This window comes from Solea solea, chromosome 18 (assembly GCF_958295425.1).
Source record: "Solea solea chromosome 18, fSolSol10.1, whole genome shotgun sequence".
Lineage (NCBI taxonomy): Eukaryota > Metazoa > Chordata > Actinopteri > Pleuronectiformes > Soleidae > Solea > Solea solea.
The window spans coordinates 7,994,737-8,016,734 of NC_081151.1; the positions used below are offsets into that span (position 1 = coordinate 7,994,737).

General features: G+C 40.2%; 3 protein-coding genes across 7 annotated transcripts; 1 reads left to right on the forward strand and 2 right to left on the reverse strand.

Moving 5' to 3' along the window:
• Positions 1-571: 571 nt before the first annotated feature.
• Positions 572-6,402, reverse strand: LOC131445099 (MAPK/MAK/MRK overlapping kinase-like). Of its 2 annotated transcripts, none has more exons than XM_058615937.1 (12): positions 6,033-6,402; positions 3,967-4,081; positions 3,288-3,377; positions 3,117-3,187; positions 2,754-2,832; positions 2,610-2,658; positions 2,344-2,522; positions 2,126-2,227; positions 1,879-2,052; positions 1,617-1,776; positions 1,351-1,545; positions 572-1,134 (listed from the first exon to the last, which is right to left on the reverse strand). In XM_058615937.1, the coding sequence occupies exons 1-12, from the start codon at positions 6,217-6,219 to the stop codon at positions 1,057-1,059; spliced, it is 1,479 nt and encodes a 492-aa protein (XP_058471920.1). In that variant the 5' UTR covers positions 6,220-6,402; the 3' UTR covers positions 572-1,056. The 2 variants fall into 2 exon arrangements, with proteins under 2 accessions (XP_058471920.1, XP_058471922.1); XM_058615939.1 differs by lacking the exon at positions 6,033-6,402 and adding an exon at positions 5,647-5,790.
• Positions 6,403-6,461: 59 nt separating this feature from the next.
• Positions 6,462-20,097, forward strand: LOC131445097 (ribosome quality control complex subunit NEMF-like). Of its 2 annotated transcripts, XM_058615935.1 has the most exons (33): positions 6,462-6,654; positions 7,255-7,323; positions 7,621-7,723; positions 7,883-8,008; positions 8,092-8,252; positions 8,338-8,405; positions 8,495-8,584; positions 8,685-8,758; positions 8,838-8,908; positions 9,000-9,075; positions 9,181-9,321; positions 9,436-9,644; positions 9,725-9,898; positions 9,991-10,054; positions 10,316-10,404; positions 10,507-10,610; positions 10,762-10,824; positions 10,949-11,061; positions 11,892-11,949; positions 12,049-12,107; positions 12,199-12,319; positions 12,398-12,650; positions 12,833-12,875; positions 12,987-13,036; positions 13,253-13,451; positions 13,641-13,718; positions 13,841-14,056; positions 14,379-14,414; positions 14,703-14,809; positions 14,896-14,939; positions 15,020-15,099; positions 15,531-15,630; positions 18,162-20,097. In XM_058615935.1, the coding sequence occupies exons 1-32, from the start codon at positions 6,596-6,598 to the stop codon at positions 15,606-15,608; spliced, it is 3,276 nt and encodes a 1,091-aa protein (XP_058471918.1). In that variant the 5' UTR covers positions 6,462-6,595; the 3' UTR covers positions 15,609-15,630; positions 18,162-20,097. The 2 variants fall into 2 exon arrangements, with proteins under 2 accessions (XP_058471918.1, XP_058471917.1); XM_058615934.1 differs by lacking the exon at positions 18,162-20,097 and having other exon boundaries at positions 15,531-15,843.
• klhdc2 (kelch domain containing 2) lies at positions 15,835-21,685 on the reverse strand. Of its 3 annotated transcripts, none has more exons than XM_058615940.1 (14): positions 21,546-21,684; positions 20,283-20,577; positions 20,103-20,182; positions 19,617-19,734; positions 19,363-19,475; positions 19,137-19,221; positions 18,946-19,029; positions 18,703-18,783; positions 18,510-18,568; positions 18,121-18,230; positions 17,952-18,024; positions 17,449-17,536; positions 17,308-17,360; positions 15,835-17,198 (listed from the first exon to the last, which is right to left on the reverse strand). In XM_058615940.1, the coding sequence occupies exons 2-14, from the start codon at positions 20,562-20,564 to the stop codon at positions 17,075-17,077; spliced, it is 1,350 nt and encodes a 449-aa protein (XP_058471923.1). In that variant the 5' UTR covers positions 20,565-20,577; positions 21,546-21,684; the 3' UTR covers positions 15,835-17,074. The 3 variants fall into 3 exon arrangements, with proteins under 3 accessions (XP_058471923.1, XP_058471924.1, XP_058471925.1); XM_058615941.1 differs by having other exon boundaries at positions 21,510-21,649; XM_058615942.1 differs by lacking the exons at positions 15,835-17,198; positions 17,308-17,360; positions 17,449-17,536 and having other exon boundaries at positions 17,888-18,024; positions 21,546-21,685.
• Positions 21,686-21,998: the final 313 nt, after the last annotated feature.

A 21,998-nucleotide genomic window follows, 5' to 3' on the forward strand; every position in this document is an offset into this window, starting at 1 on the left:
TCGTTGGAGCTCAGGAAGTTTCACGTTTTACTCTGCCTCGGATTCACTGTGAGAAGACGGATATGACACGACTGCAAAATTCATATAATTAAGTGTTCAGTGACCACACAAGTGACGAAGCTACTGAGGCAAATATGTCGTTTCATATTTCTCAGTTTATTCATTAAAAAAAAATTAATGAATTTGTCCTTAACATTTTTTTTTTTTTTTTTATTTGTGCAAAGATGATGTAAAAAGAGTCAATAACATACAAATGAAACTTGATTTTTTTTTTGTTTGCCTTTTACTGTGGTTATATATATATCTCACAATAATCAACACAAAGTATGGGTTGGGTCACAGTCGGTTTCTCCGAACTCTAAATGAGTCACAATGTTAGAAAGTGAAAGGGAATATGGTGGTTAATCACCAAGCTACATTCTTAAATGACCCAGTTTTTAGACCCAGTCTGTAATGTTTGACCATACATATACAGTTATCCTCATTTACAATTTGAGTCTCAAAATGTGCCTTTAAATGATTTCTCCCAATGATGTAGGATATTAGTGAAGCACTTACTGTGAATGTTATGTCAACCCTGCGCTCCAACTCACTCACTCACTCTGATCGATTTACAACTTTAAATCACAGCCGATTGATTGCTGTTGTGTATATTTCACATTTTTGACCCAGTGACGAATATTGTTTTTTTTGGTTAATTACTGTGAGAATGCTTACCTAATCGTTTGTAATTAAAAGTTGTAAGAGGGTGTGGCAAATTTTTAAAGCCACTTTTTTTTTTGTACAATAAGCTGATCCAAAGGTTAAATGTGCCGAATGTGTGTTATTGCTTAGTTTGTGTAATAGGCTCCACTGAAGTTTCTTTCTCCACAGCTGTGAACACGTGACGCCATAACTGAAACTACACACTCTCAGTCCGACGTGTGTTGAGATCGCCCTCTTGTTTGGTGTTAACAGACTGATCTAAGTCTTTCATTTTAAGCCTGTCCCAAACATTGTCCTGTCAACATTCTGTCTGTTTGGTACGAAAGGAAGCATTTACAGTGCATTTGCTTGTCAGTAGCCTCCCCGCTTCCTGTCCAGAGGTGGCATGTAGAAGGTCTTGAAAGCAGCGCGGTGTGACTCATCCCGGGGCTGTGGAGAGGGGGGGGAAATATGCAGGCTCAGTGCCAAATCAACGCCTTTACCGAAAACACCAGTGAGGCTTGTGTTTTATATCTATACTAACTATGCAATCCTTTCAAATACAAAGTAGTGATTCATCTTCTGATGTGCAAAACAAAGCTGTCAGCCGACTCCCTGAATGGCTTAATGATTCACAAATTTAAAAAAAAGCCTCTCTGCGTTTACCTTGGCCAACTGTGACTGGCACTTTTTGGTCGTGATGGATGGCAGTGTTCCCCTGTGAGTGGCGGGAAACGCGGGCATGGTGGAGACGGGGAAGGGGATCTGGGGTCGCGGTAAGACCATGTTGAGCTTGGGCAGCTCTGTGGGATAATGAGGGATGTTCCGTCTGATGAGCGGCTCTGCTGCGTGCTTCGTGTGCTGTGTGGAAGGGACACGATAGTACTGGACATTCATGGGTCATGTATATTTGTTCTGGAGTTTAAACTTACACTCATTAACGGCGTCTGCCTCGCGTGTCTTCCCCTCAGCTGTTTGCCGAGTTTAGTTGGGCGGCAGATGTGATCCATGGAGCTGTGCATTGCGCTGCTTTCTACTCCGCCTATTGCCCCGGTCACTCTGTGGAGACTGTCGGCTTTTTTCTCTGCCAGCCTGAGGTAGAAAAGGAAAAAAAAAATAAGCAATAAACCAAAACTTCTATCATAAAAAGATAAGAACTAAACATTTCAATTGCGATCAATGTAATCTCTTTACCTGAGGTCCCTGAAGTACGTGTGCCGCATGGCTGTTTCTGCAGTGATGCGTTCATCGGGGTCGTACGCGAGCATCTGATAGAGCAGCGACAGAGCCGGGGCTGGGCAGTTGGGGATTAACCGTGAGATACCGGTGCCTTTTCTTGGGAGGAAGTTGAAATGCATCGCCCTAGACCTGCAAAACACAAAGTGTTGTTTGAGAAGATGAACCTCCTCAAACAACACTTTTCTGGTCCTGGAAAACCTACTGCTTGAACTTTTGGAGAATACTCTGATCCGGTGTCCCCAGCACATCGTGAATCTTGGCAATCTGGTCCAACTCGTTTGCTCCAGAAAAGAGGGGATTCAAGCTGGGATGCAAAAGCAGAAGCTACAGTAAACACACAGTATTATTTGTTTATGCCTATGGCGGCGGTGAAGAAGATGCATAGATTAAATGTTGTGCTATATTTCCTGGCAGAAGTACCTCATGATCTCAAAGAAGACACAGCCAGTGCTCCAGATGTCCATCTTCAGGCTGTAATAGCCATCAGTGAGGAGACACTCTGGGGCCCTGTACCAGCGCGTGGAGATGTACTCTGTGTGCGGGGGCTTGGAGTACACGCTCCGACAAGAGCCAAAGTCCCCGAGCTTCAGGACATTTTGCTACAAGTTGTGCAGTAAAAAAAACAACAACAAATGAATACTGTTGGGATTTTTGCAAATCAAATGTAGGTGAAGAAAGTATCTTACTCTGATGAGAATGTTCTCTGGCTTTACGTCTCTGTGGAAAATCCCACAGCTGTAAAAAAAAAATGTATGACGGTCAGAAACAACTTATCAAAAGAGAGTTTTATTTATATAATTTCATGTTAAACTTGTGAGATATACTTTTACCTGTGCATGTGTTCAAGTGACTTGCAGAGCTGGTACATGTAATGCTTCACTGTCTGCTCGGGCAGCGGAGTTTGTCTCCCTGTGAAGAGTGAAGAATGAAGAACCAAGGAGAGATTATGATACATGTATACACAATTTAACAGTGATTCCGCACTCATTTTACTCAAGTTACTTTCAAATCGATACATATACACTGGATTTTTGAGGACAACTTAATTTAAAAGTGCCTAGGATACAATATTCTTTATTATCCTCTCAGGCTCAGTGCTACAAACAAACCTATACCTATCAGCCTATAATTAATTCAGAAACACAAACACGTGCAGCTCCAGTCATTACTCTCTGTCATAATCGTGCTCTTACCTTGTATTAACTCGTAGAGGTTCATCTCCATCAGCTCACAAATCAAAGACACTGTCCCAGTTTCTTTGTCACTGGAACAATGAATTGAAGTGTCAAGAGACATGTCACACCACACTAGCCTCAGGCAACAGACTCATAATAACTCATAACGGCCGACACTCCAGCACTCACAATATTAGCTCATGAAGCTGGATGATATTTGCGTGTGGGCTCAGTCTCTTCATTGCCTGGACTTCCCGCAGGTTGTTGGCCTGCTCCAGACTAAAAGACAAGGGGAAAAAACGCTCACGTTTCTGATGATTTAATTCACACAAGGCCCACAACGGAACACAAACAAATAAACGTGGGCAGAAATAATAACACACAAGATGTGGAATATAGATGAAACAAACAGTGGAGAATAGAACTATGGTCAAACCTCAAGAACAACAACAAAATAAAGAAATGAAACACAAAAAGAGAGTTTTGTGGAGGGGAGAGTGTCTTATTTGACGTCCAAAAATAGGTGTGTATGTAAGTGTAGTTTTGTTTCTCTTTTATGGATTTTATTCCCCCCCCCCCCCCTTTTTAGCTCACACTTATGTTAACATTATGACTTGCATATACCCTTGTATAGTGAAATAATTTAAGATTTTGTGTTACAAGTAAAAAAAAGAAAGTCACACACTGACATCACATCTATTCTTTTCCTCACAAGGTCAAAGAGAGTGCAGACTGACATCTAATAGGACACTTAAGGTGTCGGGGGTGTCGACTCATGTTTCAAAGGCCCAAACAAACAAGGAAAACGGCTCCAGTGACAACAGTGTGAATATATATATATATATATATACACACACACAGTATATACCTGTTAATTGTCTGCTTCATGGTTTTACAGGCGTAGAACTTCCCATCTTTCAGGCTCTGAGTTTTCACCACCTCGGAAAATGTGCCCGCTCCGATTTTCTTGATTATTTTGTAACCTGCACAGCAAATGTAAACGAGGGAAAAACATAAACATGATTAAACATTGAAAAATCTGTTATATTATAAATTGGTGATAATATGGGAAGTTAAAAATATTCAATAAAAACCAAAACACACCCAGTGGACCGGAGTCACAACTTCATTCAACAACATTTACATCACTGGTTTGTCCTCTGATCAATTGATTCATTATTATCAGGACTACAAAATGTAGGAAAATAATGTGATGTGAAATGTCCCAGAACTCTTACATATGAGACTGTAAATAAATATATATAGGGACTTTTCTTCTTTTTCTTCTTTAAAATTACAGAAGCAGCTTATTTTCACTAGCCACTGGCTCCTTCAAAGGTGTTATTTTTTAAATGTAATGACTGAAAATTGTTTGACATTTCTCAGCAAACGGCACAATCTCAAATACACCTATTTCTAGAAAAATACTAGTAGAAAACAAAGCATAAAACAAGTTACCAAAGAATCCCAACATTTATTTGCGCTGACACGTTACTACAGCAACCACACTTTCCACATTTAGAAGTGGAAGCTCAGAACTGGTCCACCCACATAAACCTGATGCCTAAACCAAGAAGAAGGAGTAGGAAACAACAAAGAGTGGGAGAAGCCAGGGCGAGTGTCTTTACACTGTTTTTGGTATACACAGGCCACCATAGTTCTGAGATGCAGCTTGCGAAAGGGAAGGAATGAGCAAAGATGGCCACATTACTCACACACATTACTGACACACTGGACCTTCATGGTATCAGAGTTGCAACTAATAATTATTAATAATTGATTCATCTGCTGATTATATTCGTGATTCATCGACTCATTGTTGTTGGGTCCATAAAATGTCAGAAGTGTATTTGTATAGCACCTTTCTTACAAGGATTGCAGCTCAAAGTGCTTCACAATAAAAAGGAAAATAAAATGTAAAAAGCAAATACAACAATGAAACACAATCGAGTTAAGAGGTTAAAGCTTTAAACTGTTTTGACTTTACAATAAACTAAAAATGCAAATAAAACACAACACGGGGTGGAATAAAAAGGAGCTAGTTAAAGCTAGAAAAAAAAAGTTTTAAGTGATCTAGTGAGCTAATTTAATGATTTATTTTATACATGGAGCAAAGAACGCAGGAAATATTCACATATGAGAAAGTGGAAAAATCAGGGAGCTTGTTTTAATTGTTGGATGAACTCTCAAACGGATTATGCAAACCATAAACATAGTTCATTTAATAATCTTATATGTACTACTACTACTACTACTACTAATAGTAATAATAATAATAATAATGATAATCATTGTAGCCCTGAAACATGTATACTTAGTAATTTAGTATTTTGTACATTGTTGTGGTTAATTAAATAAAAATGTTTTAAATAGATCCGTTATTGCAATAATTAATATTAAAACTGTCTAGTTCAAAAATCTTGAATGTTAACACTGAATACACCAACTAATATCTTATAAAATGATGAATTATATTTGCGTGCCACCTGCTGTCGCTTCACTTCCTCACCATTTCTTTCATTTATTTGACTTTACGCTTTAATCTTACTCTGCATTCCTCTCAGTCTCAGCCGCCGCATGTCACTCGATCGTCCGTGACATTTAGACACCGCATTTCAATGTACGGTTGAAAAATTAAAGTCTTCTTTTATGTTAAAATGTTAAAAAAACGACACCGAAAACCAAACCCCGTCTCTACACAGCGCTAGCTTAGCTTAGCCTCGCTCGCGTGCCCTGTGAGCTGACCGTCGCCTTGGTAACGGAGCACGCCTTCGCCCTCCGCTCTGACCTGAGCAGGAAGCTGGAAACTCTGGCTGAACGTGACAGTCACAAAAACATCCAAAGTTGAAAGAAACAGCACAGAAAAACGTCTGTCGTGTACATTTATCTTCTGCGGGCCCAGATATTTTGACGCAAAGTCCGAACCTTACGTACCTTTTTTCCAGAGGTGGTTCGGCACCGTTTGCTCGCACGTCTTGTCTTTGTGCTGCGGGTTGTTGTTCTTCGTGTCCAGCGCGTGTCCTCTGTTGTTGTTCCAGTCCGTGTTGGGCGGTGTTTTGCACGCATTTCGCAGACTCGCCCGGTTTTTCACGCCGATCAGCCAGCTTGAGTAGTGCATCATTAGTGACTCCCGAGGAGCCACTAAACCATGAGCTTTGTGTTAACGTTCACACATAAATCCCGCGAGAACACACTGCTGTTGCTCCTTCTTTGTATCTACTGCATAGATAACGTTACCAAGTACAGTCAGCGTACACAACACACACACACACACACACACACTACCACTGTACTCAGAGCACGTCCTCTGGAGACAGATAGAAAATACTTAATGTCCCTCGTCGGTTTCCGTGGGACTTGTCATTTGTGCGCGTGCGCAGCCCTGCATGTTTCCCTGCTGCTGCTCCTGCTGCTGTTGATGTAGCATCTGAAATGTGAATGTTTACCTTGAGACATTTGTCTTTCTTTGTGTGTTTGTAGACTTTGCTTGAGTCACCATGAAGACAAGATTCACCACAGTCGATATCCGGGCAGTTATCGCCGAGATCAATACCAAGTGGGTGAATGTTTTATTAGCACAGCAGGCGCGTGGCTAACTTAACTTAGCCTCCTCCTGTAGCTGAGCTCATGTGGAAAACCTTTTATTAACATTTATTCGCCAAGTTTGACTATCCGCAATTACCATTACATACCTCTGTGACGTGACTTTGACTAGTCATGATTTCATTGTGACTAATTGTAGTTGTTAGATATATGTGACGTCATTGTTACTAGTCAAAACTAGTTTCAGATATCTGCAATTCGGTTTGTCATTATTATGTAGATATCTACAATTATCCCCAACTGAATTGAAGATGTATCTAACTCCAGTTTCAGATATCTACAACGTCATTATGAATATCTGAAACTTAATTCAAGACAATGTAATGAAAAAGGACAATGTAGATATCTTCAGTTGAGAATAATTGAAGATAGAAAGTAACGTCTTTCGGACTAGTAAAACCTGAATTGTAGATAACAAAACTATAGTTTTGACTAGTAAAAGATGTTGAGAGTGATAGTGAATATCCTGTGCCTCACCAACCTTACGCCTGTGCATGTATTTATTTACACATGTCGACCAGTCATTCATTGTGTCCTTGTTTTTTGTTCACAGCTACATTGGAATGAGAGTAAACAACGTGTATGACATCGACACTAAGACGTATCTGATCCGGCTACAAAAGTGAGGACTGTATTGAAAAGTGTCAAGTCAAATTTTGGAAGTTAGAAAGTACAAAATTGTAAATATAGATAAGGAAATCTGAGTTCTAGTGGTGGGTTATTATTATTATTATTATTATTATTATTATTATTAGTGTTTTGTTAATTATATTGTTAAAGGTGGATTACAAGCCCCAAGCTGGAAAGCAAAAACTCAAAGTAAACTTTGGATGAAAGGGAAAGTACGTCAAAATGTTACTTCACGGCAGCTGATTAGAAAATATAATTGCTTACATTAAGAGTCTGTATGTCATCTCAGGCCTGACAGTAAAGCTGTTCTCCTGGTTGAGTCTGGGACTCGGATTCACTCGACAGATTTCGAATGGCCCAAGAACATGATGCCTTCAGGCTTTGCCATGAAGGTAAGACCAGACTCTTACCGTCTTATGATGCAGATGTTTTGTATCCCTAAACAATAAGTTACAGCACAAAGACTACTGGCTACCTACAAATAATGAACGTCACAGTATATTGAAATTTTCTAATTTTTATGTTCCTTCTGGTCCTTGATTTCTCATTAGTGTCGGAAACACCTGAAGTCCCGTCGTCTGACCCAGGTTAAGCAACTCGGGATTGACAGGATTGTTGACATCCAGTTTGGCTCTGATGAAGCTGCCTACCACTTGATTATTGAACTATACGACAGGGTTAGTACACAGTACGCTTAATTTGATCGAAGACACAGTGGTGTGGATTAGTTGAATGCAGGTCTGTCCATGTCCATTTTCAGGGTAACATCATACTCGCAGACCACGAGTACACCATCCTCAATCTGCTGCGATTCCGCACTGCGGAGGCAGAGGCAGAGGCAGAGGATGTGAAGATTGCCGTGAGAGAGCGCTACCCAGTGGAGAGTGCGAGGCCACCTGAGCCTCTCATCAGCCTGGAGCGGTAACCACATCTTTATGTGTTCTCGTTGAGTTCAGACAATGTGTATGACAACTGTATCTGATATATTTTTCTTTCCTGTGTATAGACTCACTGAAATTCTCAGTAAAGCGACAAATGGAGAGCAGGTGAAAAGGGTCCTGAATCCCCACCTTAGTAAGTAACAACAGGATTTGTTTTTTTATTTTGTTTTATAATTATTTTAAGTCTAAATAATGGGTTTTCTTTTCTATTCGCCTCTTCAGCGTATGGAGCCACTCTGATTGAACACAGCTTAATAGAAGTAGGACTCGCCGGCTCTGTTAAAGTTGACAGTCAAACGGATGCTGCCCAAGGTACATGAGAGCAATAAAGACAATGTTTGTAATGATTTTAGTTTTAAGGTTTTTGGTTGTTTTTGCAGCGTCTGATTTCTTATCCCTTTTTTTTCCCCAGTTGCTCCTAAAATCCTGGAGGCTCTGCAAATTGCTGAGACATACATGGAGAAAACACAGCACTTCGGTGGCAAAGTAAAGGGATTTACTTATTTTGAGGCACAGTGATTTGATTTCCTGACGTTAAACTCCCACCTTTTTTGTGTAATTCAAGGGTTACATCGTTCAAAAGAGTGAGAAGAAACCGAGCTTAACTCCTGGCAAACCCAACGAGGAACTGCTCACGTATGTCCCGTTCTGTGTAATGCAATATTTTAATTTTTTTTATGTGCTTTTATCATCTGGGTGTTTATGATACGTTGATGCCCACTTGCAGGTACGACGAATTCCACCCATTCCTCTTCACGCAGCATGCAAAGAGTCCATATTTGGAGTTTGATACTTTTGATAAGGTGAACATGGCGTTTGAGTACAAATCTTGATACTTTCTCTGTTGCTGTGTAAATGAACACCCTCAAAGTATTTGTTATAAATCCGACATGATCCCTCTCACTCAGGCAGTGGATGAGTTCTTTTCAAAGATGGAAAGCCAGAAGATCGACATGAAAGCCTTGCACCAGGAAAAACAGGCCATGAAGAAGTTGATAAATGTGAAGCGAGACCATGAGCAGAGGCTGGAGGCCTTGCACCAAGCACAGGTAAGTGATGGAGCTGCTTTGTCTGCCTGGACAGTGCCAACTTGCCATTTTAATCCTAAATTCTCCTGAAACACACACGCACACACACGTGTTCTGTCCTCTCTTGTGTTGTAGGAAGTGGACAGAATTAAAGGTGAACTGGTGGAGATGAATCTGCCTGTGGTGGAGAGGGCGCTGCAGGTGGTGCGCAGCGCGTTGGCCAATCAGGTGGACTGGACAGAGATCGGCATCATCGTCAAGGAAGCGCAGGCCGCCGGTGACCCCGTGGCCTGTGCCATCAAGGACCTGAAGCTGCAGACGAACCATATCACCATGCTTTTAAAGTGAGACCATCGCCTGTAACAGAAGCGGGCTCACTGTTGCCCCTGTCGGCTCATGTGTTTGTGTCTTTCTCACCCTGTAGAAACCCGTATATTTCTGAGGAAGACCAGGAAGAGGAGGAGAAGAAAGATGTGGTGGAAGAAAAAGGGAAGAAAAACAAGAACAAAGACAAAGGACAGAACAAGAAGCCGCAGAGGAACAAGCCCATGTTGGTGGATGTGGATCTCGGTCTGTCAGCGTATGCTAATGCTAAAAGGTCAGTTCACGTGTGAGCCCTTAGAAAACAAATGTGAGTATGACATGAAGGAACCTGCGGTTGTTTTTAAAAGGCGCTGTGCTCTCTTTTAGGTACTACGACTACAAACGCACTGCTGAAAAGAAAGAACAGAAAACTCTTGAAGCAGCAGGTAAGGTAAGGTCTCTTTATGTGGTACAGACTCTACCAGGTGAGATACCAGGGGCCGTGAAAGCTGTATTATTTTACACGTCACATAAAAGAGAGAAATGTTTCTCACCAAGAGCCTTTTCAAGAATTTATATCAGATTTTGCTTCTCAAATAATCTTGGCAGGAAATTTCCCTCATCATCCCATGTGCAGTTTATTGTTTATATAGCTACTGTATGACTGCTATGCTGATAAAGTTTTTTTTTTCCCCAAATCCACGTCATTCAGGCAATGAAATCTGCCGAGAAAAAAACCCAGCAGACTCTGAAGGAAGTCCAGACAGTGACCACCATTCAGAAAGCCAGGAAAGTCTACTGGTGAGTCACACTCTACCGTAGTTTATGCTCATCGTCGCACGTGTTTAGTTTCAGTTGGTTTTCTGTGCCCTTGTCAAGGCTTTTTTTTCCCCCCTGTGGCAGGTTTGAGAAGTTCCTCTGGTTCATCAGCTCAGAAAATTACCTCGTCATTGCAGGAAGGGACCAGCAGCAAAACGAGATGATCGTCAAACGCTACCTCCGGGCCGGTAATGATTTACACACACACACACGTTTGTGTTTATATCTTAGTGAGGACTACCTATCACAACTAAGTGCTGAAATCATACCCTAACCTAAAACCAGGTCTTAACCCTGAAAAAGTTGGTTATCTCATCTCTTGTTCCGTTACATTGTCAGGTGACGTCTATGTTCACGCTGACCTCCACGGAGCAACGAGCTGCGTCATCAAAAACCCCTCAGGTACGTCCACACGTGTGGTTTTCAGCATTCCTTTCTCACCACAGTTTGACCTACAGTATTTGTGATTAGAAAGCTAGATAACGTGATAATCCACCCTCCACCCTCCACACTCATTCCACTCCAGGTGATCCCATCCCCCCTCGCACGCTGACGGAGGCCGGCACTATGTCTGTGTGCTACAGTGCTGCATGGGACGCCAAAATCATCACCAGTGCTTGGTGGGTCCATCATCATCAGGTGAGTCTGATGGATCAGTAGGCTCATATATATAAATAAATAAATATATATATACTGTATAAATATATATATATATATATATATGTATATATGTGTGTGTGTTTATATATATATATACACATATATGTGTATATATGTGTGTATATATGTATGTATATATGTATGTATATATATATGTGTGTGTATATATATCTATATATATGTGTGTATATATATCTATATATGTGTATATATATGTGTGTATGTGTATATATATATATATATATATATATATATATATATATATATACATATATGTATATATATATGTGTGTGTATATATATATATATATATATATATATATATATATATATATATATATATATAAAAATAAATAGATAATTTAAAAAAAACTATGTGGTAACTTATCTACATTCTGTTGCAAGGATGCGAATAAACAATATGAAATGTTTCCAAATGTATAATTTGTATAAAAGATAGAACAGTCAAAGACAGAAGAATTAAATTGCTGTTCAAATTCTTTATTTAATTTAAAAAAGATTAACTCTAAAGATTAACCCTACTAAAAAAAACATGAATTATCGTGTTCGTCCAACTAAAACTGCACTCTTAAAATAACTTCTCAGTCTTCTTAAAGTCGGACTAACACCACTACTACTGCATGTACGTGTTCTGTCAGACTCGAGCTAGCCTGTGTGCTGGTAAATAATAGAAGAAACTGGTACACAAGGCAATGGTGACAAAAACATGGCAAAATTAAGGCCAGAACGCAGCAAAAATAATTCAACAACAATGACAATATTCATTGTTATTTCCATGTTTTGTTCAGGTGTCTAAGACGGCTCCCACTGGAGAATACCTGACCACTGGAAGTTTCATGATCAGAGGTAGCACACGCTAACATTTAAAGCATGAGTTTTGTTTGGCACAAGAACAAAATATAAAAAACCGTGCTGTTAGTCAAACTTTGTACTCAAACTCTCCAGGGAAGAAAAACTTTCTGCCGCCTTCTTACTTGATCATGGGCTTTGGATTCCTCTTCAAGGTAAATGCCATCATGAGTTGGGAAGAACATTTTGAACTCTTTGCTGTTCTCTTGTAATAAAGGTTTAAAAAAATGATTTGCCCGAGTGCAGGTAGATGAACTGAGCGTGTTTCGGCACAAAGGGGAGAGAAAGGTGAAGACTCTGGAGGAAGACATGGAGGAGGTCACATCCAGAGCTGCCGAGCTGTTGGAGGAGGGAGAGGAGCTGATCGGTGGGGAGGACACGGAGACACTGGCTTCATTTTCTGGTGTTTGTAACGACTTAAAACGGATTCTTTTTGCCTTGGCAGGTGACGACAGCAGTAATGAAGATCAGGGCGAGGAAAGAGCGGAAGGAGATGGAGAGAAAAAGGAGATTAAAAAGGAAAACGACACCGAAGCGGGTGATGACGTGAGCGGAGAACAGGACGGCGTTTCTGAGGCCATGGAGGCCGAGGCAGAGGAGGACAGAGAGGACAGCGGGGTGGAAAATGAGACTGTGGAGAGTGAAGAATTCAGCTTTCCAGATACGACCATCTCCCTCCCTCATCTACAGCCCAGCAGGTTATATATTTTAACTTCAAGGGGCTGTACTTAATATAAGATATGCAACTAGAGGCTAAAATGGGAACTGCAATCCAAATGAAAACTATTCCCATTCCTTCTACATCTGTTAATTATGTTTTTACTTTACTCTAACATATATAATTTCTGCTCATGACTAAATGGTCTTTTTCTATTTCTAGAAATATTCAGAACCCTGGTTTCAAAAAGGAAACGAGCGCTCAGGTAATTTGTTATTGTCTTTGATTGAAGTTGCTTATTGTCAAGTTGGACGCAGTGATGCCACACATTCGGATACTATACTTATACTAATATTAGTTTATTAACGTCCTTCAGGCCGAGATGAACTCACAGGGGAGGAAACACATGACTGCCAAACAGAGAAGGTGAGCGAATGGATTCATTTGTTGCAAAACATCGAGAATCCGTTACTTGTTTTGAAGAATTTTCAGTTTTTTAGGATCTAATCACTAGAGTTATTTCTTTTATGCAACAGTTTTGTGGTGTTGTACATGTTTGGTCGGTTGAAGATTTGAAGATTGCGTTGAAGTACTTGGAAAGCCGTGACTTCAATTCTGTGTATGTTTTTGCATTTCTTGCAGAGACGGGAAGAAGAAACCGAAACAGGAAGATTGTGACACTGAGGAAACTGACGTTTCATCCAGTGGACCAGCAGCTGATCCGGGGCCCAGAGGTGGAAGTGGAGGTGGTGGAGGAGGAGGCGGTGAAGGTGGAGGTGGTGGAGGAGGAGGAGGTGGAGGAGGTGGCTCCTCACAGAAGCCTCTGAAGAGAGGTCAAAAGGTGAGAGGGCAGGACGTCTGAAGGTCATCCTGTCTTTTCTGTGCCTTTGCAAAAATCCTGCATTTCCTATCTACCTGGTGCAGATAAATTGAAAAGTAAACCCAGACAGTTTATAAGAGATTACAAAGCCACTAGCACAACCTTAAAAATAAGATGGGTTTCTTTCTTGATGTGTTTGTTTTTCTCCAGAACAAACTGAAGAAGATTAAAGAGAAATACAAAGACCAGGATGAAGAGGACAGAGAGCTGATGATGCAGCTGCTCGGGGTGAGGAGTAAAACTAACGGACAAAAATTACTGTCATGACTGTACCTTGCTATTTTCTTGTAGAATTTTTTTGATCCTTGGTGTTCGCACAGTTAATATCACGATGACTCTCTCTCCTTCAGTCAGCTGGCCCAACAAAGGAGGAGAAGGATAAGGGGAAGAAAGGAAAGAAGGGGAAAGGTAAAGACGAGCCTGTGAGGAAACCGCCCGCTCAGAAACCACCTCTGAAGCCTCGTCACACAGAAGCGGCGGCAAAGAAGCCGGCGCTGGCAGGAGGAGAGCAGGGTGAGGAGGGCAGGCCGCCCGGAGAGGAGGGAGCTCCTGCTGAGGAGGACAAGGTAGACGACAACACATGATGACCTTGATATGGATCTAATGTCAGTGTGTCAGAAACATTAACCTGCTAAGAGAGACTTCTGTGTGGTAGTTTTGATTTTACAGAACAAATGCATGCTGACTTGGACCTATCCTGATTTTATCTGACAAGTTGCCTTGTGTGTGGTCATTTCAGACAGGAGCATGCTCATTTTCTCTTGGTGCCCCCTGGTGGCTATTAAGTGTATTCTTACATCCAAGTTATTATCAGCCAGCAAACTGAAAGACTGCATCCACTTTTTATGTGGTTTTAGTAAATTCTCTTCCCGCTGTTGTCTCTTTCAGGAGGAAGATGTGGACCAGGACAACCCCGGAGCTGAGGTTGGTCCCCACAGTAAAACCTTTAACTGTACCGGTGACTTTTTGGAACGACATACTATACTATGACTTTTATGTCACATTTTGGACGACATAATAAATTCTGGTCATAAATGATACATTATAAAACCGAAGCTGCAGGCCGTACAACATCTCACCGAGGGCCGTAGGTTGGTCACCTCTGCTGTAGATGAATGAATGGAGTCTGTATATACAGATGTACAGTTGTTACTCCTTCTGCAGCCATTTTAGAAATGTTTGAAGTTGAGTTATTTGTTGTCGTTTCCACAGGAAGCAGAGAATCTGCTCACGTCTCTGAGTGGCCAGCCTCATCCGGAGGATGTGTTGCTGTTTGCTGTGCCTGTCTGCGCTCCATACACTGCCCTCTCCAACTACAAGTATGTGCACTTTTTTTTTTTTTTAAAGTGTGTTAGAAAAGACAAAGTGACAAGTGCACAGACTAATGAGATGTTGTTTTCCACAGACACAAAGTTAAACTGACTCCAGGTTCACAGAAGAAAGGCAAAGGTAAGAGCAATGACCCAATGACAGCATTTGCTTGGTGTTTTTACAGTGAAATAACCGCTGTTTTATTTTGTTTCTGTCAGCTGCACGCACTGCTGTCCTCAGCTTTATGAAAGCCAAAGAAGCCTCGACCAGAGAAAAGGACCTGTTCCGCAGCGTCAAGGTAACGTCAGCTGCTTTTAGTAGCATTTGAGTGCAGGTGTTGCTTTATTTTCACCTCCATTCACAATTAAAGCATCGTCAACCTACCATTGTATTTAAGTTTAAGTTTAAATGTAATGCTAAAATCAGAACAATTAAGTCTGAATAATTCATCTTTCTTCTGCAGTGGTATTATGTATGTATTTATGTTAGAGTTCATGGGAATTTCCCTCGGTGGGAACTGGTTTTTCACATTATTCTGTTACATGTCGTGACATGAATGAATGCAATGATCACACCAATTGAAATAAGTCACCATGGTGCTCTGTGAGGTGGTTTGTCATTTGTTTTTACACTTTTTTCAGGCTAAACTATGCTGTGTTTTCAGCACAAGTCAGTGATTTTGTTGGTGTTACAAAATACTCTACTATGTCTCATTTTCCTGTGTTGCAGGACATGGACTTATTCCGAAACATGCCAGGGAAAGTTAAAGTGTCCGCTCCAAACCTGCTGGCTGCCAAGAAGAAATAACAGACATGTCAAAACATACCAAGTAAGACGAGGAGGAAATGTTAAATATCAACCGACTTATTTCATTGGAACTTTTCCCCTTAACTTCATCCAACTTGTAAACATGAGGTTTAAGGGTTTAATTACGATCCTCAGTACAGTCATTTCTTTTTTTAAATCATTGCATTTGTTGCCCAAAAATGTTTGAAATTTCCTACATGTAAATTAGCAAAGAAATTACAGAGTGTAAATTATGGTATGCCTTTATTTCTTGTTTACAAAATCAACACGCACGGATTGAATCCCATAATACAAAACAAAAAGGGAAAATTGTGCAAACCAGGCAAATACAAAGCCCTACTGGCACGAGGAATCTCAGTGCAATGTGGCTCAACACCCAATACACTTGCAATATTTTAAGAAACAAATCAAAAGTTCAACGCTACAGGAGCCACTCGCTTTACAGGCTTTTTCAAAGCCACTTTCCAACACAGAAGCAACACATCACTTTACTCACAATATATATAAATAACTATATACAAACACTGCATACATATAAAAACTAAACAGTGAACATCCAGATTAGATGGGTCTTGTGTGGCATAAAGCACTTGTTTTACATTTTTACTCGAGATTGTGCCAAACGTTTTGTTGTGGGAAATCGTGAAGGGGGAAAAGTCTGCACTAAAATAAACGACAACCCCGCACCGTTAAAACAAAACTGTAGCTATTATAAAACAGTTTTTTTCGTGGTATGGTAAAGTACCAACACCTCCCTAGAAGCGTCATGATTATAAAAGTGACCTTCTATTCAAAATCATATTTATCATAATCCACTTTTTAAATCACATGGTGTAATTTGGTGACTTTAGGGAGCAGTGTGGGCTTTTATTGTAAGATATTTTTAGATGTGCGGCTTCACACTGAAGAGTTCTGGCATTGCATTTTCAGTGCAGAGGAAAAAAATGACAGCGTTGAAGGTTTATTATTTATCGCAATTTTCAAACTCAAATCCCACATAAAAGAAACTACGTAAACCCAAATACATCATTAAGAGGCGAATAAAACGAGTGACGCGGTCAGTTACCCTCAATATAAATACAAATTTCTGTTGATTTTAAAGAGAAAATATATATATATATATATATAACCCTAGTCGATATTTTAATGCAGACATGTAAAGTTTATCTTTAGAGGGTGTGATGAGGGAAGTTTTTTGAACATAGAACATAAACGGTTGTAAAAGTACTGTGGGATTCCTACTGTGTTGGCTGTGCAAACCACTGAGAGTTCTACTGACATCACAAGAGGAGAAGAATTGTCACCCTTAAATGTGCAGGTCCACAGCACTTCACTATTGCTTTAAGGTTTTGTTTTATGTATGCAAGTGTCCTCACATTCATCTGATTCTCTAGTAGGACTACCTGTTCTCGGAGAAACCGCCGTATTTTTCTCCTCTGGGTCTGGATTGTTGGCCACGTCCTTGTCTAGGAGCCCAGTGTGTTAACGCGAGACAGTCTCCGTTTGAGGCTGTGCAGGATAGATTTGGGCAGGCAGTCCCAGTAATGAGATAAATGCTCCCTGTGCTGCAGAATGACATCCATACAGAACCTGCAGGGAGGAGACAAAACAATACACAGACCAACATATTAGCATCGGGTGTAAAATAAACCTCAACATTATTAACATAACACATTAACATACTTCTGTATGAACTCACCCAACTAGTGATTTTGGTAGCACGTTGAAAACCAATAACTTATTGCTGTGAGCCTAATAAAAAAGGGGAAAAACGTTAGCAGGATTGACACGTGATCAAACTGTAATGTCGCACTGTAAAAGAATATGATGTTCTGCTTACGGCTCGGTGATGAGACAACAGGTTATTGGCACAACCTCCAAACACAAACACCTCCCCATCAGGGCCGCAGCATGCTGTGTGCCACAGCCTGAAAGACACAAGTTCAAAATACATTCAGGGAGGTCACTTAAAGCTACATTATGTAAGAAATGTATAAAGAGAGTAAGAAAATGTGTTGACACACAATATTCACTATTGACATTATAATTTACAGCCCTTAAAAACTCACAAATGTTGGTCTTTCCTCCTACACCCCAATAATGCAGCTTCTATCACATTGAAACCCAGATTGTCAGAACAGTTACTCAAACACACCAAGCTGCAGCTACAGGAAATACCCAAGCTTTGCTAACCCCTCTAAAAAAAAATGTTGTGACGAAAGGAGAGCATATTAAACAATTAGAAAATATCCGGCAACCCATGAGAGCCTGGGGTCTGTGTCGGCCACAGTTTTAAATATCTTACAAACACACAACCAAATGTTGACTATAACAGATGCTCACCTGGGCCTCTGTGTGTGACTGTGTTTGAAAGGCTTCCATTCGTTCTTGCTCACACTGTAGACCCAAGCATCGCCTACAAAAAAACCAAACAAACAGATGTGAGCGACTCGGGCATCGTTATGTGGGGACTTGGATTATTTCTCTGCTTTAGGTAAAGAGTCAGACTCACTCAGTGTCTTTCTATCTGTGGTGAAACCTCCAAATAAGAAGATGTGGTCTGAAGACACAGGAGTGAAGGAGTGCCACGAGCGGCCCACAGGACACTGCTGAGGAACGCTCCTACAGGACGGCGGGGAGAAAAAAAAAAGACATTTCAGATGGTGCTGAATGGCACAGTGAGCGTCATTCAGAAGGAAAACTATTTTTTTATGTAACAGAATGATTTACCTTATTATTCATATTTAATAACTCAGGGACAAAACCCTTAAATGCATCATGTATTCAGGGAGTTTATTAATTGGGTCCTATTTGTCTGGGATTAAACCTGTATTCAACTTCAGTCTGATTATTTACACGTTTAAATCTCAAGTAAAAAGAAAAGAAGGGGACTAAACGTACATTTCATGCCATTCCCATGTGTCCAGATCAATGTAGTACAGGTCATTTAGTCTGTAATTCTGTTGAATAAAGAACATTTGTTAGGATAGAACTTAACACCAGACAATTTGTATACCGAGTAAACATGTGACCCGAAACAAGCAATTAGAAGACATTATATTTTATAACAAAGTAATTAAAAAGAAACGCTAACCTTGTATCGTCCCCCAAATACATAGCCTCTGTTACCAACTGTAGCACATGCATGAGCGGCTCTGGGTGAAGGAGTGTTCCCCTACAACGGGTCATACCAGCACACAGACAAAAAACCCATGGTGTTAAATACTTAACTCAAACATTGTTTAGCCACATATTAAAATGAACTGAACGAGTAGACTTATGTGCTTCAAACTCTAGTGTGTACGTTTTAAATATCAACAAATATTCCTGTGTTTACCGAGGTAATAGGCTGGCTCCATGTAGAGGTCTCCAGGTCCAGGATGTGAATGTGATTATTCCAACCTCGCCCAGGACTGTCCCACTACAGGAAACAGACAAAACCTTGGAAAACTGGCCGAACTTTTCTCAAAAAATGTAGTCAAATGAATTCATGTTAATTAATTTTTCACTGTATCTTTGTCTACAAACCACAAGAGAAGACGATTCGTCATATTCAAACGTCCCTCGATGGGGTCCCTGTGCAGCATAGCCGTAGCCCCCAAAGAATATGAGTCTGTGAAAGCAAAACACAAACCTGTGTCAGTACTTTGAACCAACAGCTAAAAACTGGGTCAGAGGGGAGGAAAAGCCTTGAATTCATGACAATGTTTCACAATTGCGTCCAGGATGAGAAACTAAACCACTTGTCTCTCACCTGTTCCTGTGAACCCAGCATCCTAACTTGTCCTTTGATGAAGGAGGGAGTCCTTTAAGATCAGTCATTTCCTCCCACACGAGGCTGGGAGCTCTCAGAGGCAGGCGGTAGATCTAGAAGCACAGAGGACAGGAGGTTATGAAAATGATCAGTAGAGACAGCAGGCTGATACTCCTCATGCAAACATGTACTATATACAATACTATCATATAAAAAAAATTACACAACATGATAGAAAATTACTCAAATGGTACCCCATTTGTGTTTCCCCGGGCGTGGTGACCTCCAAATAGGTAAAGGACTCCATCAACACACACCCCACAGCTGCCTGACATGGATGTGTGTAGGTTACCGCCGGCAACATGTTTTGTCCTGGAAACATTAGTTTACCAACAGTAAAAAAAAAAACATATGGACATTGTATCAATATGTTACTATAATAAGGGTATTAAGGTCAACCAAGCCCATTTATTGCACTTGTCGCTCTATGGAATCTTTCTATAAGGATGTAGAAACATTCATGTTAAAAACAACATGACCAAAACCTGAAAATTGGGTGATTATTTAGCCAAAATAAATCATTCACATAGATCATCCAATTAGCAATTTGTGTGGGTTTTATTATCGCTATTGTTCACTGAGTTTTCCCATTTATGGCCCTTGTAACTACTGTTTTTTTTAAAAGAAATTAGTATTAATACATTTAAAAAAAAAAATAATAAATATTTAACAGTTCTCACCATTCGCCTGACTCTATGTTGTACATCCAGACTTCATTTCTCGGCAGATACAAGTCAAAGAATCCGTGGTTTTGAGCGTTCTTGTACAGAAAGGTGGATCAGACAATAAGATAAACATAGCAAATGTGTGTGACAATAAATAAATGTAAGGAAAATGACACGTCGGACACACAAATGTACCTTGTATCCACCCCACACATACATGAAGTTACGGTCAACAACTGCCACATGACCACTGCGCTCAGCTGGCGTGTCCAACTCAAATGACTCAGACGATTCAATGTCTAGCGGCTGCTCGTCCTCCACCTCTTCCTCCTCTTCCTCCACCTCCTCTTCCTCCTCGTCTTCATCCATCGCGTCATTCACCATCCAAGCAAACAGTCTATCTTCTTCATCTCTGTCTGAGTCATTGTCATCCTCTCTGGCAGGTAGATCCCCCATGTCTTCGTCCATCGCTGCCATTTTCTCTTTTGTCCTGTCCAGATAAGACAGACAGACAGAGAGAACAAGAGAATCTAAATTAGTGCTGATTGGAATTATTGTTGTTTTCCTAACAATGTAAAAATAGGAAAACACATTCAGAACATGACAAATTATCTGTTTTCAGCACTTTTAAGAGAAAAGGACACAGCAGCATAGCATTAAAAATAAAAATTTCTGATTTTCTTCCTTGGAGAAATGACACAATTTCCCAGATTATTACATATGGGGTTTCTCATTGCAGATATCTTTAATTCAATGCCACAACTTAATTGTGACTATTAACAATTAAAGTATGTAATGTCTAATATGTAATTCTGACAGTTCAAAATATCCTCACTTGCTAGTTAAAATTACAGGAATTTTAAGTGAAATTACAGGAATTTCAACTAACAATTGTAGAATAACTCAAACAGTTTGTCACAATTCACTTGCCTGAAACCGAATATTAAAAATATGTAACGACACACCCCATACAGATGAGTAGAAATATAATTTATCCTCAGAGCAATGCAGGTGTGGATATCTGACATTTTCATTCTGAATTCATTATATCTGTATTTTTTGGGGGTTACGCTTTTCATTTTTTTTCTTTTTTCCACGTCCATGTCTTTCAGTCAATTCAGGACAACAATGTTAGCATAGCTTGCAGCACGATTACTGTTGACCTACTTTACAAGCGAAACTATTTAAGTAACTCGTTTACAGTCGCGTGTAACCTTAGCGTTTGCATTACATATACTATTATATTTAAGTACGCATTCACTCTTCTGTCCAAAGCTTTATCTGTTAAAAATGGCTTGGGTTTACTTGGCTAGTCAACAACCAAACATTTAAAATTTTATTTTAAACGTTGACGAGCTCGTTAGCTACATGGTGTTTGTAAACGTAGAAGAGAACTAAGCGTGTGTTTCTTAGCCAACATACGTGTAAATGAACCCCGGAGGAGGAATGAAACCGCACCTGTAGTCGTTACTTCTTGTCAGTTGTTTGCTTCCCAGTGAAATTCTCAAAAGCACTACGACATTTACGTGAGGTCGTTACAGCGATTCTGGAGGCACGACCGGAAACTGTCGACGTCCACAGTCCGCCATCTTGAGAAGGTCAGCGTGAAAGCGACGCACACCCTTTTAATGTCTACCTTAGGGCTTTTTTTACTTTAAGGTTAACTATTAAGGTTATAACTAACTATTAAGGTTATAAAAAAGAGTTACGTAGGCACGTGTTAATGTTCCCTTTGCACAGCTGCCATTTTTTGACAAAAAGCTGTGTTCAGTAAGGCCTGTTTCACACACATAGAGGATTTTTTTTAATTATTATTTTCAAAATGCTTTATTGAACATTATTCACACCATAGAGGAAGGAGCATGGATGTATTATAAGAACTGGATAGAGCACCGCCCCCTCTGCCTTGGA